At 47.2% G+C, this 26,331-nt stretch overlaps 9 protein-coding genes and 1 pseudogene across 17 annotated transcripts; 5 read left to right on the top strand and 5 right to left on the bottom strand.

Annotated features, from left to right (window-relative positions):
* Positions 1-704, top strand: LOC112345530. Of its 3 annotated transcripts, XM_024672452.1 has the most exons (3): positions 1-199; positions 268-308; positions 385-704. In XM_024672452.1, the coding sequence occupies exons 1-3, from the start codon at positions 24-26 to the stop codon at positions 441-443; spliced, it is 276 nt and encodes a 91-aa protein (XP_024528220.1). In that variant the 5' UTR covers positions 1-23; the 3' UTR covers positions 444-704. The 3 variants fall into 3 exon arrangements, with proteins under 3 accessions (XP_024528220.1, XP_024528219.1, XP_024528218.1); XM_024672451.1 differs by having other exon boundaries at positions 268-704; XM_024672450.1 differs by having other exon boundaries at positions 1-205; positions 268-704.
* LOC9630970 (cleavage stimulation factor subunit 77) lies at positions 623-4,480 on the bottom strand. Its single transcript, XM_024672448.1, has 24 exons — positions 4,270-4,480; positions 4,141-4,218; positions 4,032-4,094; positions 3,867-3,976; positions 3,718-3,818; positions 3,606-3,667; positions 3,413-3,553; positions 3,076-3,204; positions 2,978-3,024; positions 2,860-2,923; positions 2,686-2,806; positions 2,573-2,631; positions 2,455-2,523; positions 2,265-2,405; positions 2,152-2,216; positions 1,986-2,082; positions 1,872-1,931; positions 1,664-1,816; positions 1,562-1,613; positions 1,418-1,510; positions 1,316-1,357; positions 1,126-1,263; positions 926-1,069; positions 623-869 (listed from the first exon to the last, which is right to left on the bottom strand). Exons 1-24 carry the CDS (start codon positions 4,435-4,437, stop codon positions 694-696), a joined length of 2,373 nt encoding a protein of 790 aa, XP_024528216.1. The 5' UTR covers positions 4,438-4,480; the 3' UTR covers positions 623-693.
* A 63-nt stretch (positions 4,481-4,543) lies between these two features.
* LOC112345556 (coiled-coil domain-containing protein 65 homolog) lies at positions 4,544-7,484 on the top strand. Of its 2 annotated transcripts, XM_024672580.1 has the most exons (16): positions 4,544-4,622; positions 4,922-4,978; positions 5,026-5,085; positions 5,149-5,280; positions 5,335-5,469; positions 5,522-5,620; positions 5,673-5,768; positions 5,827-5,916; positions 5,975-6,129; positions 6,185-6,305; positions 6,355-6,450; positions 6,505-6,592; positions 6,644-6,849; positions 6,905-7,048; positions 7,138-7,218; positions 7,276-7,458. In XM_024672580.1, exons 1-15 carry the CDS (start codon positions 4,614-4,616, stop codon positions 7,168-7,170), a joined length of 1,521 nt encoding a protein of 506 aa, XP_024528348.1. In that variant the 5' UTR covers positions 4,544-4,613; the 3' UTR covers positions 7,171-7,218; positions 7,276-7,458. The 2 variants fall into 2 exon arrangements, with proteins under 2 accessions (XP_024528348.1, XP_024528347.1); XM_024672579.1 differs by having other exon boundaries at positions 7,138-7,484.
* Positions 7,485-7,587: 103 nt separating this feature from the next.
* Positions 7,588-9,807, top strand: LOC9630969 (serine hydroxymethyltransferase 4). Its single transcript, XM_002967894.2, has 4 exons — positions 7,588-8,450; positions 8,832-9,222; positions 9,284-9,385; positions 9,445-9,807. Exons 1-4 carry the CDS (start codon positions 7,608-7,610, stop codon positions 9,684-9,686), a joined length of 1,578 nt encoding a protein of 525 aa, XP_002967940.2. The 5' UTR covers positions 7,588-7,607; the 3' UTR covers positions 9,687-9,807.
* A 5-nt stretch (positions 9,808-9,812) lies between these two features.
* On the bottom strand, positions 9,813-12,518 carry LOC112345557 (polyadenylate-binding protein-interacting protein 7-like). Of its 3 annotated transcripts, none has more exons than XM_024672581.1 (8): positions 12,389-12,518; positions 12,051-12,084; positions 11,471-11,901; positions 11,205-11,416; positions 10,751-11,147; positions 10,627-10,697; positions 10,442-10,566; positions 9,813-10,376 (listed from the first exon to the last, which is right to left on the bottom strand). In XM_024672581.1, the coding sequence occupies exons 3-8, from the start codon at positions 11,877-11,879 to the stop codon at positions 10,082-10,084; spliced, it is 1,509 nt and encodes a 502-aa protein (XP_024528349.1). In that variant the 5' UTR covers positions 11,880-11,901; positions 12,051-12,084; positions 12,389-12,518; the 3' UTR covers positions 9,813-10,081. The 3 variants fall into 3 exon arrangements, with proteins under 3 accessions (XP_024528349.1, XP_024528351.1, XP_024528350.1); XM_024672583.1 differs by having other exon boundaries at positions 11,205-11,401; positions 12,389-12,517; XM_024672582.1 differs by lacking the exon at positions 12,051-12,084 and having other exon boundaries at positions 12,389-12,514.
* Positions 12,519-12,609: 91 nt separating this feature from the next.
* LOC112345559 (pentatricopeptide repeat-containing protein At4g02750-like) lies at positions 12,610-14,031 on the bottom strand. The gene has a single exon (XM_024672588.1). The coding sequence runs from the start codon at positions 13,933-13,935 to the stop codon at positions 12,670-12,672; it is 1,266 nt and encodes a 421-aa protein (XP_024528356.1). The 5' UTR covers positions 13,936-14,031; the 3' UTR covers positions 12,610-12,669.
* Positions 14,032-14,318: 287 nt separating this feature from the next.
* On the top strand, positions 14,319-18,380 carry LOC9630968 (pentatricopeptide repeat-containing protein At2g35030, mitochondrial). Its single transcript, XM_024672571.1, has 8 exons — positions 14,319-14,376; positions 14,427-14,578; positions 14,655-14,767; positions 14,874-14,956; positions 15,024-15,161; positions 15,250-15,282; positions 15,356-15,388; positions 15,450-18,380. The coding sequence occupies exon 8, from the start codon at positions 15,607-15,609 to the stop codon at positions 17,920-17,922; it is 2,316 nt and encodes a 771-aa protein (XP_024528339.1). The 5' UTR covers positions 14,319-14,376; positions 14,427-14,578; positions 14,655-14,767; positions 14,874-14,956; positions 15,024-15,161; positions 15,250-15,282; positions 15,356-15,388; positions 15,450-15,606; the 3' UTR covers positions 17,923-18,380.
* Positions 18,381-19,683: 1,303 nt separating this feature from the next.
* On the bottom strand, positions 19,684-22,850 carry LOC9630967 (annotated as a pseudogene).
* Positions 22,851-24,284: 1,434 nt separating this feature from the next.
* Positions 24,285-25,987, bottom strand: LOC9630966 (peptidyl-prolyl cis-trans isomerase E). Of its 4 annotated transcripts, none has more exons than XM_024672600.1 (5): positions 25,691-25,987; positions 25,364-25,627; positions 24,835-25,057; positions 24,734-24,772; positions 24,285-24,688 (listed from the first exon to the last, which is right to left on the bottom strand). In XM_024672600.1, coding segments are annotated over exons 1-4 (684 nt in total). In that variant the 5' UTR covers positions 25,887-25,987; the 3' UTR covers positions 24,285-24,688; positions 24,734-24,771. The 4 variants fall into 4 exon arrangements, with proteins under 4 accessions (XP_024528368.1, XP_024528366.1, XP_024528367.1 ...); XM_024672598.1 differs by having other exon boundaries at positions 24,734-24,777; positions 25,691-25,983; XM_024672599.1 differs by having other exon boundaries at positions 24,306-24,772.
* LOC9633109 (ferredoxin) lies at positions 25,885-26,325 on the top strand. The gene has a single exon (XM_002967890.1). The coding sequence runs from the start codon at positions 25,885-25,887 to the stop codon at positions 26,323-26,325; it is 441 nt and encodes a 146-aa protein (XP_002967936.1).
* Positions 26,326-26,331: the final 6 nt, after the last annotated feature.

The raw sequence follows: 26,331 nt of genomic DNA, 5'->3' as shown, positions 1-26,331 counted from the left end.
CTCGAAGAACTGGCTCGGTGGTGATGGTGGTCCTCGCGCCAGGCATCCACACAAACTCTGGAAAACGCGAGAGCTTAGCTTTGGCTGTGGTGGACGGACTGTATAGGTGGAGGGAAATCGTTGGTCCCTGTGGAAACTCTCGACTGCTGGGTGGAAGAATTTGCGGGACAAAGAGGGAGCTATCCTTATCGGCAGAGAGGTACACGTGAGGACTTTGGAGTGGTGTGTTCTTGACCTTGGTTTTATAATGGTCGCCATTCCTTCCAGGTCAAGGATGCGTACTCTTGTCTGGGATGGAACGCGCCCAGGTAGTTTCTCTCTTTCTCATCACATTCTCTTTGGCTTGGTTCCGATGGTCAGTTTTTTTATGCGACAAAACGAAAGAGCTCGCTGTGCTCTTTACAACCGCAGGGAAAAAGTACAGCAGCGCTCGTCTCGTGTGATGAAAGGTGGCCTTAACGGAATGAAACGACGCAATGCGTGACGTTTTTTTCCTTCGACTTCTTCTACGTCAGGAAAGAGAGTTCTTCTCCGAGTTAGTGCCGACGACACGGCTTCGCGAGCTCTAGTGTTTTGACGAACTGGAACGAAGAAAAGCCGTGCTAGATATGAAGAGAGCCTGTGCCAGCCAAAATGGCCTCTCAGGGAAGTTAATGAATCCATGTACATAGGAAAGAGAAGGAAATGATGGCTTCAATTACTTACAGACTTCTCGGCGCTTAAGCCGCTCGAAGTGGACGACTGTTGTAGCCTTTTGGCGCTGGCGTTGCTCACGGCTCTCGACCTCTGGAGCTGGCGCATCCGGAACACGTCCTTCGGACCACTTTGAGCTGCCTGGGACTGTAACGCTGCGTCGTCTTCTTCTTGAGCTGGAAAGCAAAGACCACGAGTGAATTATTTGCCGCAGCACGAATCGATACCTTACCTTCGAGGTCCTTGCGTTTTGCGTGGCGTCCAGCTCTTCCTGATGTTGCAGCTGCGGACTTTGTGCTTCCGTTTGGTCCCGTGGGATTGGGAACTTCATTCTCGAGTAGAATAGATATCACCAGGTCTACATCGGGAATGGGTCCTGCGACGAAGCAGAGACGATATGTATTCGCTCCAGTATATCAAACGAGAACTTACCATCAACAGGTGGAAGCTGGCTAAGAAACGTTTTTACTGCTGGTGGTAAGAGCCTCAAGAGCTCTTCCATTGAAGAATCATCCGCAGGACCTCGTCCAAGACCCGCACGAGAGGCCAATCCAGGCATAGCAGTAGAACCTGAAATCATATTTGTAAGTTCAATTGCTTCCCGAAGAAGTAGCAAGACAACCTTGAAGTCCCAGACCACTCAGCACAAGGGCGTCATTTCCCGCTAAACATGACACAAGAGAAAACAATTAAAAACTGCAAGCGATCAGGAACTTCCAAGTACCTGGCTTGGGATCATACGGAGTCATTTGCGATACGTCTGGCCGAATCAAGTTCTTCGGAGGTGTCGCTACGGAGTTCTGAGACTTCTTCGCGCCTGATAAGACAAGAAAACTGTACTTAAGCGTGTGTGAAATGCATTGCAAACCTTGTACGTTACCAATAGCCAACTGTTTCTCTTCCAGCTTTTGCAACATAATCTGTAGGAGACAGAGAATTAATTAAAAACAAAGACGAATGCATATACAACCTGTTGCTGCGCGAGGTGGTCGAGATCCTGTGATGAACAAGGCCAGAGATCCAAAAAGCGGTAACGAGATATTAGCTGCTGCATCGAGCTTTCTGAGGATGCTACCGCGACACCATCATCTCCAGTCAAAGCTTCTTTCCTTCTTTGTGCCACCTTGAACAAAAGCCAGTGACTTACATCTCAGTTCTTAAGGCCATACATCTCTTACCTTCAGCATGCTCGGAATGTCACCATACATTTGTTCAAACGCCAAAAATCGATTCCATACCTGCAAGAAAGAATTACAAAACGTTCCTTGACTAATACTTTGAGAATTACATACTTCTACGGACTCTTCTGCTGGAAGAACATTCAGAGCACGCTCAAAAAGTGCTCGCACATTTCTGTCGTCGTTTAGACGACAAAGAAAGTCAGCATACCTGTTTTACAAATTTGCGAAGTCAGAGGATTACTATGAACCAAGGATTTTTTTTTTTTAATATACGCACTCTGTCACGTAACTAGGCTCATGAATGTACTTTTTCAATCCTAACTCAAATATGTCTCGCGCTACCTGCACAAACAGCAGCTTTGTTGACGCGTTAAAAATAAGGTTGCAAACCTTTGGGTCCTTGTCAACGCAGAAAACCATCACGGCACACGCCACGTAAAGATGATATGTGCAGGAAGGACTCTTTCGTGCCTCGGAAAAAACCTTGCGAGCGGCCTCAATGCCTTCGGTTCTCCTCACGAAGCGCATCAGCTGGAAGAATCGTTATGATGAAACAAATGAAGTCCTAGATCGAACGAACCTGTATATGAGCCAAGGAATTTGCTATTTTTTCATGACTCACAAGAGTTTCATAAATCTTCTTCGCATCCTGGATTGAAACGGTGGTATATAAATCGCCAAAAGATGAATTTTCGTACCTTGATGGAGCCTCTAGCTTCTTCAAATTCTGCGTAAGCATAATAGATGATTGTTGCATCTAAAGAAAATGCAGCGAGTGTCAGTTTTGAGTATCACTAAAAATTCCATAAACCTGGCAAGGCAATGAGAGCTCTCCCAAAAACTACGGCAGCATTGTCATTTGATCCATTTTGAGCGAGCCACATTGCATAATCATACCAAATATCTGGGTAATGGTAAAAATACATAAGGCACTGCAAAAAATCTAGCTCAATCGACAAAATCAAGGGAAACAAAAACGACGTACTTGCTCATAAGTAAACACCACACGTCTAGCCAAAAGAGCAGGCTCCAACCGCTGAGGATTGTTCCTGCAATCGACCTTGTAAGCTTTTAACGAAAACGGACTCAAGAGCTGTAGTTACTTTTCAAACGCAAGAAGTTGCTTCCACGAAGAATTTTGTTGTTCTTCCTGTCACAGGAAAACACGTTAGAACTTCGGCAGACAAGAAAAAGAACTTGCTTTGAAAGAACCGGCAAAAGGAACTGGTAGCAAACTCTGATCAATTTGGTCCCAGAACTTCTTTCGTTCCCTGTAGACAGCACGAGCATTGAAGTGCTTTGGCTGGAAGTCGGCCACAAGTCCTTTTGCCTGCATAACAAGCGCGTGTACTTTAGAAGACCTTCACAGAGAAAAAGAAAACTGAAAGAAGAAAAGAAAGGAAAACTAAAAGAAGAAGAAGAAAAAAAAACGGAGAAAGCCGGAGCGGAGACACAATGCCATCTTTATTCATCTGCATACGAGCTACAAGGTTTCTCCTTGGAAGACGAGAGATGGAGGGAGGGAAGTAGCTGCCAACCAGTGCCCGGCTGATGGTGTTCTCGAAGCTTTCATACTCTTTCCACAGTTGCTCAATGTGATGGATCGGGGAGAGTACAGCTTGCTGATAAGCTTTGCGGAGCAGGAGCATTCGCTGAGCCTCTTCCTGAGGACTAGAAATCTGTTGGAAGGAAGAGTTAGAACGAGAAAACATTTGGAGCCAGCGAGCGTACGGGCATCGTTTTCAGGAATGTGATGTACTCGAACCACAAAGGTCCTGCTGATATGTCCATTCCTGCGAGACAATCGATGAGATACGAAGAAGCAAATGTAGAAGCTACGTACCAACATGACCGACTGTGAACTCGAAAGCTTTCCTCGTTTCCTCTTTTGATTCAGGGCCTTTCTGTTCATTCACTCTGCGAATAAACTTGATGTAGCATTTCCTGGAGACAGTACCATCAGCTCAAGCACACACAATGTTACTCGTTTACCATAGCTCCAAATGGAAGCAGCTGAGCAAACAACGGCTAAAGATATGCCGGACCGCATCATCGTTGCTCGCCTTGATCATAGCTTCCGCGTACATCTTCCAGAACTTCCCCTTTACGAGAAACCAACGTAAGAAGACGTCCGAGAAAAAGGAAAAGAATATTTACCGCAGTTGGAAAGGTAGAAACGAGTAGCTCGAAAATTCCCGTCGCGTGAGCAATCGGTCTAGACTGGATCGGCAAAAAGTATGTGAGCAACGAAAGCAGCAGCATTTACCTGGGCCTCATCCGCAAGAATTTCCCACGCCTCCACATCGTACTTCTGTGCATCGATTCGCTCTCGAGCTGCGCGCTCCTGCATCAAATCCCCGAATCAAACCACAAATTCCCATGCGCCAATCGCTACCTTGTCACTCGCGGGAGGCCCTAGATGACTAAACACCGATCTTCTGGAACTCCCAGACGGCGACGGCGAGGAAGAATCGGCAGCGGCGGCGGCGGCGCCATCAGCTGGAGCTGCCAGCAGCGATCTCTCAGGAATCTGAGCTTTGAAGAGCTTTCCATCGTTGATCATACTGCATCACTCGAACCCTCCGCCACAAACCCTATCTCGCGAAAATCCCTTATGACATCTCCGACGTCCACGTGTGTAGCGCACTATTTGTGATGTGGCATCGGTCTTTGAATGCCGGTTGGCGCCATAGCTAGGGCTTTGGGATTTCTTCGCCATTCCTTCCGGCATCCCCAGCCATGGCCAAGGTAATGTGACTCTTGCCTGCGCAATCTTTCCTCTCGATTCGAGGAGAAGCTCCTGTCTCTTTCATCTCTCATTTGAGTAGCTCTTGTAGCGTTCTTAACAACAAATTGTCCTTCTAGCCATGGAGAATCTTAGCTCTCATTGAAATCGTTTCTAGAAGTAGCTCAATCTGTAGAATTCTTGCTTTCACTGTCGATAAAGAAATTCAACACACGTCGCTAGCTCAAAAACTCTTTTTGCTTCATGACTTCTCAGCTCTACGATTTCTTTCGTATTGATTTAGCTGAGATTTTTTCCGCAGGGAAAGAAGATGACGCCGGAGGAGAAGAAGCTCAAGGCACAGATGATGACTCTCAAGGTGACACTCGTGGTTATTTAGTTCATTACGCTTGTCTTTCTCAACAGGCTGAAGAAGCACGGAAGAAAAAAGAAGCGGAACAGCGTGCTCGCTTAGTGCAGCTTCAGGCAAGTTTTCTGGTTCATTACATTTTGTTCAAGCTCTGATTTCTCGAATCTGCCATGTTTTAGGAAAGAGAGGAGCGATATACGAAAGATAACACGCGAGAAATTCATGCTAAATGGAGAGAAATACTTCGACAAGATAAAACCAAGGAGCTGCGGGAGGAAGTCATGCAGTGCTCGGAAGAGCACGATTTTCAGGTTTGCCATGAAAATACTTCTGAGAAAACTCCTTTTATGTATGCTGTTCTTCAGGTTAGGAGGAAAGATGCACTCATCTCGTCATTGTTCAAGGAGCTGGAGGAGTCCGAAGGACAGCATCTCATGCTATTCAGCAAACATTTGCACATCGTTGATGGTCTGATTGATTTGCATTATTCTCGTTTGAAGGTAACTTTTTCTTGAGTCATTTCGTCTGGATGTCTATAATTTATGGTGACAGGGTATGGACGAGGAGTTCCAGAATCGTCTTCATGAACTTTCCACAGATTTCAACAATGAAAAGATGGATGTTGTCAGGGCCCATGACAAGCAGAAAAAGGTAAGACAGACTAGTTTAACTCAATCTCAACGTCTTCTTCAGTTCTATATAGGTATTGAATGATATGATGGCTGCAATGGAAGCGGAATTCAAAGAGGCTGAAACAGAGATGCGTCAAGAGTTTGAGGCCAACCGCGAAGAGCTCAAAGTAACTCCGCCTTTCTATGAGATTGCATTCATTTTGGTTTGCTTTTCGCCTGTTTCAGAACAAGAACATGGAGGAATACAACGTCCTGAAAATTTCACTTGAGAATGCAATAGAAGAACTCGAGCGGCGCTTGGAGCAGACACATCAGGTACTACTTTTTGCTGTGGATTTCTACGACTAACTCACATTCTGCATCTCCGTCACAGTCCTATCTGTCAAGTACAGATACAAAGACACAGGCATTTAAGAGGATGATCGAAAAGGACAAGGTTACTGCGAAGCTAATTGAGCAAAGAATGAGAAAGCTCATCCATATACATGAAAGCATTTCTTACTGGCGGGCAAAGATAGCCACGAACAGGTTCTTTGACAACGGCGCTATTAGGATCAGAGTTCTCACCCAGGGGGTTAAACAGCCGAGAATGGGAAGGAATAAACAAGGCACTTCGCGACCAGAAAGATTCTGTCAACCAGCATTATCAAGAACTCAAGAAGAAGCTCTTGAAAATGAGAAATTCCGAGCACATAAAACTCAAGGTTCGTATTCGAGTCCTCTCCCTTTTTGCATCTGAAACATATTTTGCAGGAAATATCGAAAATGAGCGAGGAAGCGAGACTAGATCTTACTGGTAAGCTGGAAGTGTCCGACCGCATCATCAGGCTTGGAGATCTTAACTGCAAGGTACATAGTTTTGTAGTATCACAGTTATTCAAACACTTGTTTTCTCTCAAGCAGCTGGAAACGGAGCATGAAAGGATTTTCCCGTTTGATCCTTTGCATTGCAGTCGTTCTATTATGCCTGACCTCTTGCCAGAAGACGATGGTAACCTCATACAATATTCTTTTCCTTGTAACTAATCGATGTTCTGTTCAGATACGGCCGATGACGTTGTTGACACCAAGGTGAAAGGACAAAAGAGAAGCGTCACTATAACAGAGAAGCCACGAATTTTGTTTCATGGCGAAAAGCTGGAGAAACAGGAGGAGGTCTACAGGCCCGCAGCTTATGCCACCGATAAATCTGGGAGCGAAGTCGAAGAGTGGAATTATCTCTCCCAGTTTCAACAGCGCTACAACAAGGTACATGTTCGTAGAATTCGCAGTCCAGTTTTGATGCTTTCGTCTTTTTTACCAGGTCTTGCTCGACAAGATGGCACTCGATCTCGAGAAGAAAAGAGTCGCCGCTGAAAACTTCCGCCTCCAGTCCGCTCTCACACAGTATCTCGACGGCATCACTGTCAACGACAATGTTCTCAAAGGACCCATGAACACGCTACTGGTATGTCTTGAAAGTTCTCTTCTTCTTTTTCGTTTTTTTCTGGCAGTAGCTTTGAGTTGTTCACAATCGTACTTCGTTTTCACACACAGATGGTGTCCTCGATCGGAAAAGTTCGAGCGTAGCAGCAAAAGTTTTGTCAAAAGTTTTCTCCATTTTCCCGGGAGTTTGAGGTAGCTACGGTTCCTTCAGAGATTCTTGCGTCTCGATCAGACATCGCTTTCGTTTAGTTCGTTCTACCATACAGGAAGTAGCTGATGCATTTCGACTGGAATGACAGATCGCTGGGGTAAACTTTTGTCGCATCGAGTTTTCTAAGATTGTGTTCAGTGCACGTTGTTGTACAAGATTTTCAGCGCAAGCTAGACTGGATCCAGCATTAAAAACTCGAATTTCATGTAAGTTACTGTGGACGAAGGTTTGGTGATTTTCCAGCGACTACTCTCAAGCTAGCTACCATTCTGGGTTCTATGGTCCACACAGCGGATGTCGATCGACGGCCACTGTTGCTTTGGCAGGAGCCAAGGGCCGGGATGCTTCCGGACGCCAACCCAAGCATCCAATGCAGTTGAAAGTTCATGAGCTTTTGTATGTAGCGCATTTCCCAGTTTGTTCTCATTGTCACAGCCGCGCGAAGAGCAAGAAGGGCGCCAGGGTTTTGCGGGGGCAGATTTTCCAGATCCCAGCTCTCCAGCGAGCTAGATTTCGCTCGCCTCTCTCGTCGGCCATGGCATCCGTCAAGGAGTGGGGGAATCAGCCGCTGAGCGCTGTGGACGAGGAGATTTTCGACCTGATCGAGCATGAGAAGGCGCGGCAGTGGAAGGGGATCGAGCTCATCGCGTCGGAGAACTTCACGTCGCAGGCGGTGATCGAGGCGCTGGGCAGCGCGCTCACCAACAAGTACTCGGAAGGTATACCCGGCAATCGCTACTACGGCGGCAACGAGTTCATCGACCAGATCGAGAATCTGTGCCGATCCAGGGCGCTGCAGGCTTATCGCCTCGATCCGGAGAGGTGGGGTGTGAATGTCCAGCCCTACTCTGGAAGCCCGGCGAATTTCGCCGCCTACACTGCTGTTCTTGAGCCGCATAGCCGGATTATGGGCTTGGATCTCCCATCCGGTGGCCATCTCACCCACGGCTACTACACATCTGGGGGTAAGAAGATCTCGGCCACATCGATCTACTTCGAGAGCTTGCCATACAAAGTGGATCCCAAGACCGGCTACATTGACTACGACCGGCTCGAGGAGAAAGCTATGGATTTCCGGCCCAAGCTTATCATCTGCGGCGGTAGCGCGTATCCAAGGGACTGGGACTATGCCAGGCTTCGCGCTATTGCGGACAAATGTGGAGCTCTACTTCTCTGTGACATGGCTCACATTAGCGGGCTCGTGGCTGCCGAGGTGAGTGAGCATTTGGATTTTTAAATCTGGTTTATGTCTGCATTTGGATTGGATGGTTTCTTGTGGGAAGCTTTCAAGTTTACGAGATGTCTGCGTGCGAATTTGGATTGTTTGAGTTGAGATTTCACAAGCGACTTTCTTTGCTGCTCGTGCTGAGATTTCTGGAACTCTTTTGTTCTGCATTTGGATTGAATGATTTCCTGTTGGAAGTTCTCAAGTTCTCGAGATGGGTGAATTTGGATTGTTTGCGCTGAGATTTCATGGTGGTGGTCGTGCTGATATTTCTGGAACTTTGTGCGTGTCCTATGTTTTTTTTTGTGGTGGTCCTCTTCAAGAATTTTGGCTTTTGTGATTGTTTCTCATAAATTCCAAACATTCCAGGAGGCAAAGAGTCCGTTCGAGCACTGCGACATTGTGACGACGACCACGCACAAGAGCCTGAGAGGACCAAGAGCCGGCATGATCTTTTACCGAAAGGGCCCCAAGCCTCCCAAGAAGGGCCAGACAACGGAAGAAAACTACGACTTCGAGGACAAGGTCAACTTTGCTGTGTTTCCATCGCTCCAGGGAGGACCGCACAACCATCAGATCGCTGCTCTGGCCGTGGCACTGAAGCAAGTCAATACACCCGAGTTTAAGGTGTACGCGAAGCAAATCCGGGCCAATGCAGCGGCTCTCGGGGACGCGCTCATGAAGAAGGGATACAAGATAGTAACTGACGGCACCGAGAACCATCTCATCCTCTGGGACTTGCGTCCGCTCGCTCTAACTGGTACGTAAATTCCTCTCGCAGCTGGAAGAACGAAAACAAACCATCGTTTTTACTTCGACAGGAAACAAGGTCGAGAAGGTGTGCGAGCTCGCTCACATAACACTTAACAAGAACGCGGTGTTTGGAGATAGCAGTGCTCTTGCGCCTGGAGGCGTCCGTGTTGGTGAGATAAATCATGTTTCTTTAGATTTGGCGAGAAACCAACTTATTTGCAATGGACAGGAGCGCCGGCCATGACCGCAAGAGGTCTCAAGGAGAAAGACTTCGAGCAAATCGCCGAGTTCCTGGGACGGGCGATTGACATCACGCTCGCCATCCAGAAACAACACGGTAAGATGCTGCGTGACTTCAACAAGGGACTGGTGGACAACAAGGAGCTCGCAAATCTCAAGGCCGAGGTGGAAAAATTCGCCACCTCTTTTGACATGCCCGGCTTCGACGTGACGAGCATGAAGTACCACTGACACTGTGATCGATTCGCTCGATTCCATGTGGCTTTTTGTTTTCCAAGAAAAATTATTTTTGTTTCGTTTGATCGAAGCAAAGTTCGTTCTCATTTTCTCTACAATGGAAAAAGGTGGCCAACTTCTCAGAGCACCAGGCTTTTGTGTTTTTACATAATATACAGATTAAATAGCTAACGCTACCAAAGCGATACAAAAAATTCTTCCAATGACAAACGACCATGATGTTTTCTCGGCTTTTCAATCTCTTCTCTCTCTTGTTCTTTGTTGAAACTGTGACTTCTCCTTCTTGCTTGCTTGCTTGGTGCTGCTGCAAAGTGTACAAAACAAAACAGGTTGTTAATTCACAAAGTTGGCGATGCCTTTTGCTCGCGCGTGTTTGTTCGCTCGCCGCTTCACTGGACAAACACGCGCAGCATCCCCGGCTGGACCTCCGAGAACTGGAGCCGCTCGTCCTCGGCGAGATACCGCTCAATGGCGATGGGCACGCGAGCTGGAGTCCGCGAGCCTTTGGTGTGGTGGCCCGTCCCCACGCAAACGTAGACACACTGCCGCTTGGAGGTCACTCGGCTCGCTATTCTCAGCGCCGAGAGCTCTCGCCGCAGCAGAGGGATCGCCTCGCCGACGTGAAGCCCGTGCAAGTCGATCATCCTGTTGCCATCGCGAGCCAGATGAAGCAGCGACGCATTCCTGGAGTTGAAACATTTGGACTTTTAGTTGAAGAGAGAGAGAGAGAGAAAAAAAAAGAGACGAACCTCTGGTGGAAGATGGCCTCGGCGGCTTTTCCATGAGCGTTTTTCATTTGCTCGTTGTGCCACTGGCCTTTGGCACTCAGCTCCTTAGCCAGTGCTTTGTTGCCGACAAGGTAAGCTTGTCGAGCCTGGAAACAAAAACGAGAGAGAGAAACTACTAAGCAAGCCAACTTCGAAAAACGAAGTACCTGTTCAAAGTAGGCATTTCGAACACGCGCATGGTCCCGAGCTTCCTCCCTCATATCACTGTACATGCTCGCTGCAATCCAATGGAAAACGGTAGAGTAGGGCCGAGATTTGTCACGGACTTACCCACAGCTTCTCCTGTTTCAAGCCAGGGTTGCTGCGGAGGACGACTGTTAAAGCCATAGACACCGAGGCTCTGCGCCGCCGAAGACCGCCCCGGCCCGATGGTGATATCTCCAGCACTTCTCTCGAATGGCCAATGTGAAGGTTGCTGATGAACAGCCTGCTGTGCCTGTTTTCTCACAACCGCTGCAAAATCTATGCCTTGTTCCCCAGGGCCAAACCGGCGAAGTGAAGTAGCCAGCTCCATCGGTCTTTGAGAACTCATGGGACGCGTTTCTTGATGACCCGACAGTCCGTTGATAATTTCTACACCCGGTAGAGATGGAAAATCTGTGGGGGTCAAGGAGGGTACAGCAGCTGGACGTGAAGTACGTCGAGATGGTGCACCTTCCTCTTGAAGCTGACATGAAAAGCAAGAGTCACATTCTACCAGAAACGAAAAAGAAAAGGAGCTTACTTCGAGTTGCGTTAGCATCTCTATCGTCAGGCTCAAGTCACACCCGGTAGCGGAATAAATGTCGGACAAGCTCTGGACACCAAAATTTGGAAACTCGGTCGCGAGTAAAGTAAGCGGGTGAATCTCATCTGGGGACTGTTCCAACTCCACACCATCAGTACTCCCATTAGCCGGCCAGGAGTGAGCACTCTTCTCGTCTTGCGAATATGAACCTCAAACAACATCAGATTGATAAGAAGGATAATAACACTCAAGAGCGTACTAACCATTTGTTCTTTCGCTCCTTCGCGGGCCACCAGTTCTTCCACCAAAATTTACGTCAAAGTCGCGCGCCTGCTGCTGGTCATATTGGTTGGTTGGCGAGTAAATCTCCGAGGAAAAGTCTGAGTCGGTAATGAGATCGTCCGGGAGCTGCGATCGCCAAAACTGTCTAAACTCGTCATCGGAAGCGTTGGGATTGCTGGAGCTGTCAACGTTAGCTTTACTTCTAGCCTCGGAAGCAGCACCATTAGAGCCCGAGTTTCCAGCACTCACTGATGTTCTTGAGGACGATGGTACAAACTCCTGAGCATCAGGATTCAAGCTCAGCCGAGCAAGCTTCTTCGACAATCCGTTGTCGGGAGGCTCGTCTAGAGCAACAACAGAACCACTGCTCCGATTTGTTACAAGTGACATTCTCCCAAAAATATTCCTCCACCTAAAACATGAGAAGAGTGTCAGAGAGAGAGAGAGAGAGAAAGCTCAATTTGTTTTTTTTTTTTGTTTTTTTTTTTTTTTTCTAGCAAGCTCTAGCTATGAGAGTGCAGCCATAGCCTAAGCTAAGCTTCCTACGGAAAAAAATCTTACAACACTTAAAAACTGCTGCCAAAATCGCTATTTCCTGCCATCCATCCAGAAAAAATTAAATCTGTACAGCCGATCTCCACAGAAAAAAAAACTAAAGAGGGAAGAAACAAAACTAGACCCTCAGCCAAGGCATCCACACACAAATTCACACACTAACCCTAACCCAGAGAACCCAATTCCACAAAGTCAATGCCCAGTGCCTCGAGGCAGCCAGGAGAAAACAAATCCTCCAGCTGCTCGGGCACAGAACGCATCCATTCCAGGACATAGAGGGGAGGCACGAAAACCCTAGAAATTCTCGCCAGAATTCTCCACGGAGAGGGGAGAGGACGACTTACCCATGCGCAATCCGGAAGAATCTCGCGAGATGAGCAGCGGCGCCACGGCGATGGGATTGGCAGCACCCGCCAGGCGCGGATTCGGAGGCGGAGCAAGCAGGAGCGCTCGAGCGAGACAATAATTATGTGCTCACCCTTGTTCTTCCTTCTTGGTATGGGTATGTGGCTATGGGTATGACTATGGTATGCATCTTTTAAAGGACACGTGTAATTATCATGACTTTTAAATCGCTTAAACTCTTTTTATTTATTGAAAAATCCAAAACTTTTCTTCAAGCTTCTCAAGTCCATCCCTCACAAAACCTCAGGAAGATCTCCCAACTTCGAGGATTGTCAGTGATGAAAGGCATGGAATTCAGCAAATCTCTCGCGATTTTGGCATATCCAAGCCGTCCCAAAACCACGACCATTGCCAGATAGTGATCCACAACCATAGTAACACCATAGTCCTCTTTGATCCCTTTGAAGCAACCCAAGCACTCGACAAGCATCCCTTTGTGGTTACACGCCAGAAGAACACCCAAGATGGTAACCTCGTTGGCCTCCTCACCACTAACCTCCATCTCCCGAAACATTGAAATTGCCAATCGTCCATAGCCATTGTGTGCATACGAGGAGACCATGGCCGTCCAGGCCACCACATTCCTCTCGGGCATCCTCTCGAGCATCTCTCTCGCGTCGCCAAGATGCCCGTTCTGGGCATATGCCTCAACCAGCGACGTCCACGACACGATGCTCCTCTCGGGAATCTCGTGGAAAACCCTTTGCGCCCAGTCGAGATGTCCTTCTTGGGCATATGCCACGACCATTAAGTTGTAAGACGGGACGCTAAGTTGATGCATAGCATTGAAGCAATCTGTCGCTGCCTCGAGGTTTCGTGATTCCACGTACCCTTGCAGCAATCTTGTGGAAGAAATCACGTCTCGCTCCGGCAATTGATCAAACAGCAACTTCGCTCGGTCTAGATCTTTGTGCACGATGTGTGCTGCAATGGTTTGGCTATAGCCGACGAGGTCGCGCTCGGGCATAGCAGCAAAGAGGGACTCGACGTCGTTGATATGCCCAGTGTGGGTATGTGCCAAAAGCATCACATTATATGAAATAATATCCCACTCGGGCATCGCATCAAACATGGTCTTGGTCTTTCCGAAACCGCAAAACTCAGCATTTGCCCAAAGTACCGAGTTCCATGAGAACAAATCACGGGCAGGCATTTCAGAAAAGATTGAATCCATTTTCTCGACAAGGTTGTGTTGGGCATATGCTGCGAGCATGCAATTCCAGCAGACAAGGTTACAAACTGCCTTGATTTCGCAAAACATTCTTTCTGCTTCGTGCAGCAAACCATTATCTGCGTATGACTTCACAAGCGAAGTCCAGGCTACGATGTTTACTTCAGGCATTAGATCGAAAACAGCCTTGGCTTGCTGAAGATGCCCATTCCTGGCATATGCAGAGAGAAGAATGCACCAAGAGAAGACATTAGGCCTTTCGATCTCATAGAAAGCCGCAAGACAATCCTCCAGACTCCCACATTTTCCATACATTTCAATCACAAGATTTGCAAGGTACTTGTTGTGGTTGAACTCACTGTTCCTGAGAATTACCTTGTGGAGGTGCTTTGCTTTGAGAAAATCTCGTTGGTTTCCACACTCTTTTAAAACTCTAGCAAACTCCTTGACATTGAGATTCATTCAGACAAATGTCGTGCTTTCTCGGCCGTCGATCCTTGTATAGCGTATCGACGGCTGTCTAAAAGCCACGTGGAAGCTCAAGTTTTAATAAAATTGGAGCCCTAAACCCAGCTAGGGCTTTTGGTGGGGAATGGCTGTGCCCGTGCATTGTGCCGTCGCGGGGAAGGAGGACGATCCAGACGGAGTGGAGTGGCTTCGATCCGTCAGCGCTCGCATTCGCATGTATCTCCATCCGAAATGCGCCTCCAATCTCGAGGCTTCCGTGCGAGAGGTTCTCAACTCGATGCTTCTCAAGTAATGTGGTTTTTAGCTCCTTCTTCTCATGTTTTCCTCGGTTTTCTTAGATTCGACAGTAGCTTCGATGGTGTTCTTCTCGCCTCCTTTCGCCCAGAGATTTTAAAGTTTGGCCACAAGATCCTTCCGCTGCTTCCTTACTTCACTGTGCGACTAAAGGCCGATTTGCTTCTCTTCTCTCCAAAAGCGGGAATGCTCATCGGTACGTGCTCCATTCTCGTTTTCTTTGCCGCGATCATTCTAAACGAGCTTTAGGCGCTTGGCTGTGGACAGGACAGAAGGCAAAGTAAACAAAGTCGAGAAGGATTACATTGGAATGCTGGTTTTGGGATTGTTTAACGCGGCAATAGGAATCAATGACATCAGGCAAGACCTCTTTTACGATGAAGTGGTGAGTTTCTCTTTCATTCTCTCTCCCATCTAAGTTAGTGCTTTGTTCCTGAACTTCAATTTTCGTGACAGTGCTAAGTTACTTCTTTGTCTCTTAACTTCAACAGGCTACTGAGCAAACTTGGATAAGCGAGAGCGATGAGCGGCATTGCATTAGAGTTGGGAGCAGGGTCTCTTTCCTTGTTAAGAGGTGGGCACAAAATTTATCTCAAGAACAAGCAAGCTGACTGCCATGCTTTTGTCTTCAATGGGGTCAGTGTTCAGGAAGAGGATGAATTTATTGACATCGTTGGGTCCCTTGTTCCTCCGGAGACCGGTGCTTTAGACTGGATCGCATGTCTTGAGGAAGACAAAGAGGCCCAGCAAGAACAACAAACACCTGTTAGCGAGAAAAGGTAAACCCGTATTTTCTTTTTTCTCGTTTGTTTACGCGGATCTCTCCTCTCTTTTTTCTTTTTCTTTTTTTTTTCTGGTTTTTTTTAGCAGGAGCAAGCGAAAGACCGAGGCCGAGTCAAGGTAGACCACGTTTTCCTTCATATTGATAGATGGTCAAACTCCCAGTTTTATATTTTCTCTCTTCTTTTTACAGCAGCAGCAAGCTTAAGGTCGAGGCCGAGCCGAGGTAATTGTCTTCCATCGATGATTAAAATCACTGATATTTTATATATATATATTTGCAGCAGCAGCAAACGCAAGGAGCACAAGAAGAAAAAACGAAAACGCGAACAAGTTCAAGAAGACGAGGAACACTGATCTCGACAGACCGGTTCTAAGTTCTCTCATCGTTTTTATTTTTTTCTGTACTGCTATAAGTCTTTCTAACAGAGCTGACTCGCTCGAATGCTCGATCGTAAATCATGTAACGAGCTCCTGGGAAGCTGCAAGACTCTCAAAGCGGTAAAACAAGCCCACGCTCGTCTTCTCCAAAGCGCTACTTCGACTCTCGACACTTATGCGTCGAACAAGCTCCTCGACTTGTATGGGAAGCTCGGAGCAGTACATGAAGCTCTCTCCATCTTCACGTCCATCGCCAACAAAGACGTATTCTCATGGACGTTCATGCTTACTACATATGCCCGAAGCGGGCATCTCTCTCGGGCAAAGAGGATCTTCGACGAGATGCCCGAGAGAGATCTCCATTCGTGGTCCGCCATGCTTGCAGCCTTTGCAAGCCACGGCCAACTTTTCCAGGCTAAAGACCTCTTTGACAGAATGTTCGAATGGAATGTTGTGTGCTGGACAACCATGCTAAATGCATATGCCCAAAAAGGGTATATTAAAGAGGCGAAACTGGTGTTTGATTCCATGCAAGAGCGTGACATGAGGTGCTGGACCGCGATGCTTCGGGCATATGCCCGATCCGGGAATCTTGAAGATGCGAGGTCTCTTTTTGATAAGATGCCTGAGAGAGATCTTGTATCATCAACTCTCATGCTTACCTTACATGCTAGTGACAACCTTTACAACTTGAAAGCTCTTTTCGACCAATTGCCTGTGAGCGATCTCTCTGTATGGACTGTGATTTTGGTGGCATATTCCCAGAAAGTCGATGATGCCGCAAGAATCTGGAACAAAATGCCGGAGCATGACCTGGTGGTATGGAATGCCTTATTAACAGCATATTCTCATTGTGGGCATCTTGCCGACGCAGAGAGAGTTTTTTCTTCAATGTATGAAAGAGATGTCATTTCTTGCTCTGCAATGCTAGATGCTTACAGTAGAGCTGCGTCTGTCACGCATGCTGAAAGAATATTTGAGAAGATGCCAGAGCATAACCTTGTCTCATGGGTCATCATGCTAACCGCATATTCGAGCAATGGGTATCTGGACAAAGCCAAGCAAGTGTTTGATTTGATGCGTGAAAGGAACCTCTATGCGTGGAATACAATGCTAGTGGCATATACCGAGGGTGGCTATCTTGACCAGGCCGAATACTTATTTGCTTCGATGCCATCCCACGACATTGTGTCCATCAACACTCTTATATCCGGATATTCCCATGCTGGGCAGACTCTAAAGGCAAAACTCGTGTTTGATTCCATGGAAGAAAGAAGCATTGTTTCCTACAATGCAATGATTTCTGGTTACCTTCACAATGCGGAGCTCAACAATGCCAAAGACATGTTTCACAGGATGAAAGAGCACAGCCTCATTTCATCCAACACGATGCTCTCGGTATATGCCCAAGACGGGAATATGCGAGAGGCTAAAGCACTCTTTGACTCAATGCAGGAGAGGAATCTTGTCTCCCATAACGCTCTCCTGTGCGGATATTCCCAGAACCGGGATCTTCAGATGGCAGTCTCTGTGTTCTATTCTATGCAAGAATGGGACTCGGTGTCAATCAACGCCATCCTGACCACAAATGCCCAGAGTGGACGGCTAGACGAGGCCCGTCACTGCTTCGACACTGCCCCGGAAGAGCTAAAGAGCCTAGTGACGTGGAACACCATGCTGACGACATATGCCCAAAAGGGCCACGTCGATGCCACTGCAAGCTTGTTTCTTAGAACAAAGGAGCGCAACGTTGTGACGTGGAATACCATGCTCGCAGCATATGCCCAAAATGGGCATCTTGAAAACGCTCAATTCATGTTCCATACAATGCCACACAAGGACCTCACGTCCTGGAACACGATGCTCTCTGCATATTCACAGTGCGGCCACCCCTCCCAGGCAAAGACTCTGTTTGACAGCATGGACTCTCTCGACACAATCTCCTGGAACTCAATGCTCGGCGCTTACTCCAACCACGGAATGTCCCAAGAGGCGCTCTCCCTGTTTCACGAGATGCTCCTCACAGTGCCACCCAACTGCATCACGATGACCGCCACCCTGGTCGCCACAAGTCAACCGGGGAGCCCCGGCAGCGCAAGCGCCCGGTGGAGGTCAACGGCATTTGACTTTGGTCTGACAGCCACGAAGGAGCACTACAGCTGCATGGTCAACGTCTTGGGGAAGGGTGGCCACATCCACGACGCCATTGATCTCATTCTACACATGCCATACGAGCCGGACACGCTACTGTGGACGAGTTTCGTTTGGGCAGCATCGGGGAAAGAAGTAGCGAGAGAAGGGCCTGACTTACACGGGCTGGAGACTTTCTCCGTTCTTCTCTACAACTTCCATAGGTCGCCTTCTTACTTTCGTTCGTAGGCGAGGATTCAAAGTCCAGGAATTTGTTTTTGTTGCACGGGGAAGGAACGCGTTCGAACGAAGCAGCGTTTTGACGGATGTTTGTTCAAGGATTTTCCGGGACGGATGGAGAGGAATAACCGTGTATAAAAGTCATTAATGAAGCTGGGGTATCTCCAAGTGATAGGAAGCGATCCCATTGGAACGGTTGCGATCCCATTGGAACCAAAAGTCTAGCAAAGTTGGAGAGAGAGGAAGAACAAATGTTGTCCAGAGTTGGAGGAGATCAAAGCAAAAGCACTCGGAAGTGTCGGAGCATGGAAACTCGCCTAATCTTCCAGCTGCTGCTGCTGCTACTGCTGCTCCTGGCTGGAGAAATCCACCAGGAACACGTTGGAGCTTCTGGTGCTTCTCTCGTTTCTTCTGCTGATGAAGCAGGAGCACTGCATCATCGTAAACTCTTGCAGGATTTCACGGTCCAGCTCTCGCAGGCTTACAATCTCGAGATCCCGGTAGTGACAACAGTGGTCAAAGGAAAGAGCTCGCCTATACACCCAGCAGTGAATAAAGAAAGTAGCTCGCCTATGCTCCCAGCAGTGATCAAACGGAGGAGCTCGCCTATCCACCCAGGACCAAAACACGTTAGTGCATTCGAAAATGGATCTCCTCCAAGCATTGACACCAAGCAAGCTGTGAGATCTGGAACTCCTTCAAATGGAAAGATCGTTCCAGGCCCTCCTCCAACTCGTAACACATTTGGAGGCCGGCTGGATTCAGGGCCATCGTCGCCGATTCACTGCATAAAAACATGTTAAACGCATAATCAACCAAATAAATAAACTCTGATTCTTGACCACAAGACTAAGAAAGAGAAAAAAACAGTTTCAGAATCAAGAAACTATTTTTTTATAATCCGATGGTAATTATGGCGTTGCTCAATCAGCTACAATGGCCACCCTGAAAATGTGTTATGAGTTGGAGGGAGAAGTGGAATTCTAACCGGAAGAACCCGAAGTTTGTAGATACAGTGATCATGCAAGAAACACAAGAAATGGATCTTTTCTCTCGTGTCCTTGCTTCTTATAAAATAGTTTCTTGATCACAAGACTATAGTGTTAAAGATTCAATTGATTTCTTTGAGAGCCATTTGCTTCAATCCAGTTTTATAAATTCGCTCCACTATCCCGCTCATAGATTTTTGTTCTCTAGTTCCTTGTTTCAATCTTCAAGCTTTTTCCTCAATAAACCGGGAATCACTGACTTTGGAATTCCGTTCGATCGAAGAAACCTCCTTGACAACCTCCTTGACTGGTGAATCTTCAGGGTATTGCCCGAGGACTTTAGACGTGCCTAGAATTATACCATGTGTATAAAATAACTCTCAAGGAAGAGCTCATCCCCGCAAAGGTTGATAGTTCTAAAGCAAAGAAAAGGTAATGGCTCTTGATTGACTGAAGCTGCCGCTGCTGCTCTTGTTCACAACAACACACAGCGCTGCCTCTCTAAGATCCGATAGATCAGAGTTTGCTTTTTCTCTTCCATACAAACTTTCACATTGTTTGTTCTCCACAGATTTCGGCTGTTCTCCAGAAACAGTGGCTGAAGCAGAAGGAGCTACTCAACCTATACATCCACAACTGCCGTGAGAAGTACATGTCCTCCAAGTCCTCCAAAGGTCCCAGCCGACCCATACTGACCTTCACTTCTGACCCACTCATACAATGCTCCTTTTTTTTTCATAGGAACGTGGAAGACCTGACAACATTCATCAAATACCGAAGGTTTCCTTACAGATCAAACTACCTGCAGTTCCAGATAATCCAGAAGAGAAGTACACTGTTCTGCTCTGTAAGGGAAAGATCAGACACCGAAAGCAAGGACACAAGATAAAAAGAATGCATACCAAGGGACCTCTGCTTCTTGCGTCCCTTGCATGATCGCAGGGTCAAAAGGCATTGTGACTTCTGGCTCTTCTGGTTCTTCCACTTCTCCCTCGAGGGCATCCAAGAGCTTCTTTCTCTCAGCCTCTTGAGCTGCCTTGACTGTCGCATCCTGCTCGGCCTTGAGCTTCTTCATCTCTAGCCCCTGCTGTTGACGCTCAAACCACGTTTCGGCATCCGCCCAAACTGCAAAGATAGAATTCCAACAAAGTAAGACGACGAAACAAATAGCAAAGCAAAATCAAAGAGACAAGAAGAAAAATAATAGTTGAGAGAAAGTACTGACAAACAAAGTATCTAGTGAACCAAAGGCAAGAGAAGTAGAAAAGATAAAACAACTGACTTCTTATAGGAATGAGGAACTTGTGAAGAAAAAGAAAAGAAATCTAAATCCACCTAAAGGAAATAATGTGTACCTTAATCTAATGACAAAAAAACAAGGAAGAAAGGAAATGGAAGAAAACTCACTTGGTTGAGATGCCCAGCCCTGTTCTCCTCCCTTGATCTTCATGAAAACCTATCCTGCTCATATATTTTTCTTCTCTAGTTCCTTGTTTCCATCTTGCTTTTTCTTAAAGAATCCGTGGACCTGCTTTGGAATTCCTTGGTTGCCTGTTCGATCAAAGAAACCTCCTTGACAACCTCCTTGACCAAGGACTTTCCACACGCCCAGAACTCATCACGGCAAAGGTGGAAGTAGAGATAGTTCTAAAGCAAAGCATCTTGATCGACTGAAGCTGCTGTTCCTGCTCTTAACACACAACACTGCTTCTCTAAGATCCGATAGATCAGTGCTTCTTCTTGTCCATACAAACTTTCACTTTGTTTGTTCTCCACAGATTTCGCTTGTTCTTAAGTCAGTGCGAGAGCATTGGCTGCAGTAACTTTATCCATAAGAAAGTGCAAAAGTAGCCAAAGTTAAGTTTTCAAGCATTTATCCTTAAGCGAATGTATGAGTTCTTTTGAACCCATGGCCTTTCCCCACTTGCTGCTCTTTACTGCAGATCAAAGAGGAGCTGCCACTGCTCGTTCTGATTCTTCTTGCCAAGGAGCAAGCTCGCACCACCGTAAGCTCTTGCAGAAGCGAGAAATACTACGGAGCCAGCCAACCTATACATTCACAGCCGCCGTTGTCCTCCAAGTCCTCCAAAGGTCATCATTCTGGGCCCTCTTAGTGACATAGCTTTTAGCCGGCCCATACATCCTCTAGGACCATCGGCAGCTGATTTTATCAGAAGGAACTCATTCTTTTACCGACCTTCACTTCTGACCCACTCATAAAAAATGCTCCCTTTTTTTCATCAACACTGTATAACTAGAAAGATTTCCTTACAGATCAAACTACCTCCAGTTCCAGATTTCTGCACACTATTTTGCTCTGTAAGGGAAAGACCAAGGACACGAGAGAAAAGAAAGCATACCAAAGGACCTCCACTTCTTGCGTTTCTTGCAAGATTGCAGGATCTACAGGCATGGTAGTTTCAGGCTCTTCCGGTTCTTCCACTTCTCCCTCGAGGGCATCCAAGAGCTTCTTCCTCTCGGCCTCTTGCACCGCCTTGACCGTGGCATCCTGCTCGGCCTTGAGCTTCTTCATCTCTAGCTCCCGCTGCTGTCGCTCGGCATCGGCCAAAACTGCAAAGATAGAATTCCAAATCAACAAGGTAAGACGAAGCTGTCGTGAAACAAATGGCAAAGAAAAATCAAAGAGACAAGAAGAAAAGTAATAGTTTAGAGAAAGAACTGACAAACAAAGTATCTAGTGAACCAAAGGCAAGAGAAGTAGAAAAGAGAAAACAATTGACTTCCTATAGGAATGAAGAACGAAGAACAAGAAGAAAAAGAAAAGAAATCTTCAGCAAATCCATATACTCTAACGCAAAAAAAAACGAGGAAGAAGGGAAATGGAAGAGAAAACTCACTTGGTTGAGATGCCCAGCCCTGTTCTTCCCTTGATCTTCATGGGCTGCGGGTAATTCACCGTCAACACTTAGCGAAAGAGCTCCGAGTTGTGCATGTTGTCCATGGCCGCCGCCCCATCGTCCCTTGATTCAGGGGCATTGTCACGTCCTTGATGTCGCCAAACGGAATGAAACCACGTGGAGAATCCCCTCGTTCACATTCTCGTTGTCCAAAAATCTCGGAAGAAACAATGCGATCAAACACACGATAGCACCGGCGCCGTCTTTGGATTCGGCGCCGCCATTCTCCAAGAAACTTTAGGGTTGGAATGAATGTCAACAAATGGCCAGAGTGCGGCTGGACTTCTTCGACACTGCCCCGGGAGCCTACTGACGTGGAACACCATTCTAACGACATATGCCTAGAAAGGGCCACGTTGATGGCTGTTTCTCAGAATAAAGGAGCGTAAGGTAGTTTAGTCGAACCTTAACCGACGGTTGAGTTCTTGGTTGGAGAGAGAGGATGGCAGGAGAGAAGTGATGGGCGCTGGATGGTGTTCTGTAGTGTGTTGTGGTGGTTCAGATGTTGATCTCTCTTGATTTCTCTGGTTTCTTTGCTTGTGTCCATGAATGGAGAGTCGGTCCCTATTTAACTGCTACAACGTTGTGAATGCTCGCGGCATATGCCCAAAATTGGGCATCTTGAAAACGCTCAATTCTTGTTTCATACAATGCCGCAGAAGGACCTCACGTCCTGGAACACGATGCTCTCTGCATATTCACAGTGCTAGCAGGCAAAGAATCTGTTTGACAACATGGAGGAACGCAATGCTTGGCGCTTACTAACCACCCAATGTCCCATGAGGCGCTCTCCCTGTTTCACGAGATGCTCCTCACAGTGCCACCCGACTGCATCACGATGACCGCCACCCTGGTCGCCATAAGTCAACGGGGAGCCCCGGCAGCGCCAGGTGGAGGTCAACGAAATTTGACTTTGGTCGGACCGCCACGGGAGCACTACAGCTGCATGGTCCACGCCATGGGGCAGTGTGGCCACATCCACGACTACACATGCCATACGAGCCAAATGGTATGAGTAGCGATCCGCCATCTCTCGCCATGGATCACATTCTACACATGCCATACGAGGCGGACACGCTACTGTGGACGAGTTTCGTTTGGGCAGCATCGGGGAAAGAAGTAGCGAGAGATGGACTTGACTTACACGAGCTGGAGACTTTCTCCGTTTTGCTCTACAACTTCCATACGTCGCCTTGTTACTTTCGTTCGTAGGCGAGGATTCAAAGTTCAGGAATGTTTTTGTTTCACCGGGAGGGAACGAGATTCTCGTTCAAACGAAACAGCGTGTTTTTGACGGATGATTTTTCAAAGTTTTTCCGGGACGGATGGAGCCGTGTATAAAAGTCATTAATGAAGCTGGGGTATCTCCAAGTGAGAAGAAGCAATCCCATTGGAACGGGAAGAGCAAAAGCTGCGATCCCATTGGAACTGGAAGTCCAGCAAAAGTTGGAGAGAGCAAGCGATTCCATTTGAACAGGAAGAACAAACGTTGTCCAGAGTTGGAGGAGATCAAAGCAAAAGCGCTCGGAAGTGTCGGATCATGGAAACTCGTCTGATCTTCCAGCTGCTGCTGCTGCTGCTGCTCCTGGCTGGAGAAATTCACCAGGAACACGTTGGAGCTTCTGCTGCTTCTCTCGTTTCTTCTGCTGATGAAGCAGGAGCACGGCATCATCGTAAACTCTTGCAGGATTTCACAGTCCAGCTCTCGCAGGCTCTTGAGATCCCGGTAGTGACAACAGTGATCAAAGGAAAGAGCTCGCCTATACACCCAGCAGTGAATAAAGAAAGTAGCTCGCCTATGCTCCCAGCAGTGATCAAACGGAGGAGCTCGCCTATCCACCCAGGACCAAAACACGTTAGTGCATTCGAAAATGGATCTCCTCCAAGCATTGACACCAAGCAAGCTGTGAGATCTGGAACTCCTTCAAATGGAAAGATCGTTCCAGGCCCTCCTCCAACTCGTAACACATTTGGAGGCCGGCTGGATTCAGGGCCATCGTCGCCGATTCACTGCATAAAAACATGTTAAACGCATAATCAACCAAATAAATAAACTCTGACTCTTGACCACAAGACTAAGAAAGAGAAAAAAACAGTTTCAGAATCAAGAAACTATTTTTTTATAATCCGATGGTAATTATGGCGTTGCTCAATCAGCTACAATGGCCACCCTGAAAATGTGTTATGAGTTGGAGGGAGAAGTGGAAGTTTGTAGATACAGTGATCATGCAAGAAACACAAGAAATGGATCTTTTCTCTCGTGTCCTTGCTTCTTATAAATAGTTTCTTGATCACAAGACTATAGTGTTAAAGATTTCAATTGATTTCTTTGAGAGCCATTTGCTTCAATCCAGTTTTATAAATTCTTTCCACTATTCCTTGGTTGTCCGTTCGATCAAAGAAACCTTCTTGACAACCTCCTTGACTGGTGAATCTTCAGGGTATTGCCCGAGGACTTTAGGCGTGCCTAGAACTATACTGTGTGTATAAAATAACTCGCTCATCCCCTCAAAGGTTGGAAGAAAAGATAGTTCTAAAGAAAAGCAAAGGTAATGGCACTGAGGCTGCAGCTACTGCTCTTGTTGACAACACATAGCGCTACTTCTCTAAGATCCGATAGATCAGAGTTTGCTTTTTCTCTCCCATACAAACTTTCACATTGTCTGTTCTCCACAGATTTCGGCTGTTCTCCAGAAACAGTGGCTGAAGCAGAAGGAGCTACTCAACCTATACATCCACAACTGCCGTGAGAAGTGCATGTCCTCCAAGTCCTCCAAAGGTCGTCAATCTTCCAGCCGACCCATACTGACCTTCACTTCTGACCCACTCATACAATGCTCCTTTTTTTTTCATAGGAACGTGAAAGACCTGACAACATTCATCAAACACCGAATAACTAAAAAGTCAAACTACCTGCAGTTTCCAGATAATCCAGAAGAGAAGTACACTGTTCTGCTCTGTAAGGGAAAGATCAGACACCGAAAGCAAGGACACAAGATAAAAAGAATGCATACCAAGGGACCTCTGCTTCTTGCGTCCCCTGCATGATCGCAGGGTCAACAGGCATTGTGACTTCTGGCTCTTCTGGTTCTTCCACTTCTCCCTCGAGGGCATCCAAGAGCTTCTTTCTCTCAGCCTCTTGAGCTGCCTTGACTGTCGCATCCTGCTCGGCCTTGAGCTTCTTCATCTCTAGCTCCCGCTGTTGACGCTCAAACCACGTATCGGCATCCGCCCAAACTGCAAAGATAGAATTCCAAATCAACAAGGTAAGACGAAGCTGTCGTGAAACAAATAGCAAAGAAAAATCAAAGAGACAAGAGGAAAAGTAATAGTTGAGAGAAAGAACTGACAAACAAAGTATGTAGTGAACCAAACGCAAGAGAAGTAGAGAAGAGAAAACAACTGGCTTCTTATAAGAATGAAGAACTCGTGAAGAAAAAGAAAAGAAATCTAAATCCACCTAAAGGAAGATATTCCAAATAAATGTGTACCTCAATCTAACGACAAATAACCGAGGAAGAAAGGAAATGGAAGAAAACTCACTTGGTTGAGATGCCCAGCCCTGTTCTCCTCCCTTGATCTTCATGGGCTGCGCGTAATTCACCGTCAACACTTTGCCAAAGAGCTCCGAGTTGTGCATGTTGTCCATGGCAGCCGCTGCATCGTCCCTCTCCAAATACGTGACGAATCCAAAGCCCCGGTGCTTTTGCGTGCCTTGATCCAGCGGCATTGTCACGTCCTTGATGTCGCCAAACGGAATGAAAGCCGCGTGGAGAACCTCCTCGTTCACATTCTCATCCAAGCCTCCTGTTGTCCAAAAATCCCGGAAGAAACACACGCGATCAAACACACCGGAGCAGTCGCGCTTACCGACATAGAGCGCCGTCTTTGGATTCGGCACCGCCATTCTCCAAGAACTCTGCGCCAAAAACCTTAGGGCTTTTACGGCTAAAACTTTAGGGTTCTTCAAGTAAGTTAGCATTGGTACACGTGTATGGCTTGGCAGCTTGCCACGCGTATGGTCAAGAACTCGCCCAGAAAAAATCCTAACCTTCATTTGGCTCATGGCAGCACTGGCATTGCGCGATCATCCTGGAACTGTGTTTTCCAATCTGGGCCTCGATCTTCGCCGAAGAGCTGCCATTGGGATCGAACTCCAAAGCCGCAGGGAGCGATTAAAGCCCTCTTTTGCGATCCGAGCGACAGCATACAGAGTCTTGTTGAAAATGCCCCTAGGTGAGAAGATGATCTCTTGCCCTGACGATAAGAGCATCCTGGACGCCGCCGAGGATGCGAACTTGGAGCTCCCATTCTTCTGCCGCGCAGGATCTTGCCCTGCTTGCGCAGGAAAACTAGAGATGGGCAGCGTGGATCAGGGCGGAAATGCGTTTATGGGCTACGAGCACATCGATCAGGGCTTCGTGCTCACTTGCATCGCCTACCCAACAAGCGATTTGGTCGTCATCACGCACGCCGAGGACGAATTGGTCGCCTCTCTCCTCTAGCAGAGA

Source organism: Selaginella moellendorffii, unplaced genomic scaffold, assembly GCF_000143415.4.
Source record: "Selaginella moellendorffii unplaced genomic scaffold, v1.0 SELMOscaffold_9, whole genome shotgun sequence".
Classification (NCBI taxonomy): Eukaryota; Viridiplantae; Streptophyta; class Lycopodiopsida; order Selaginellales; family Selaginellaceae; genus Selaginella; species Selaginella moellendorffii.
Note: the sequence above shows the minus strand (reverse complement) of the source record. Positions and strands in the feature narration are given on the sequence as shown.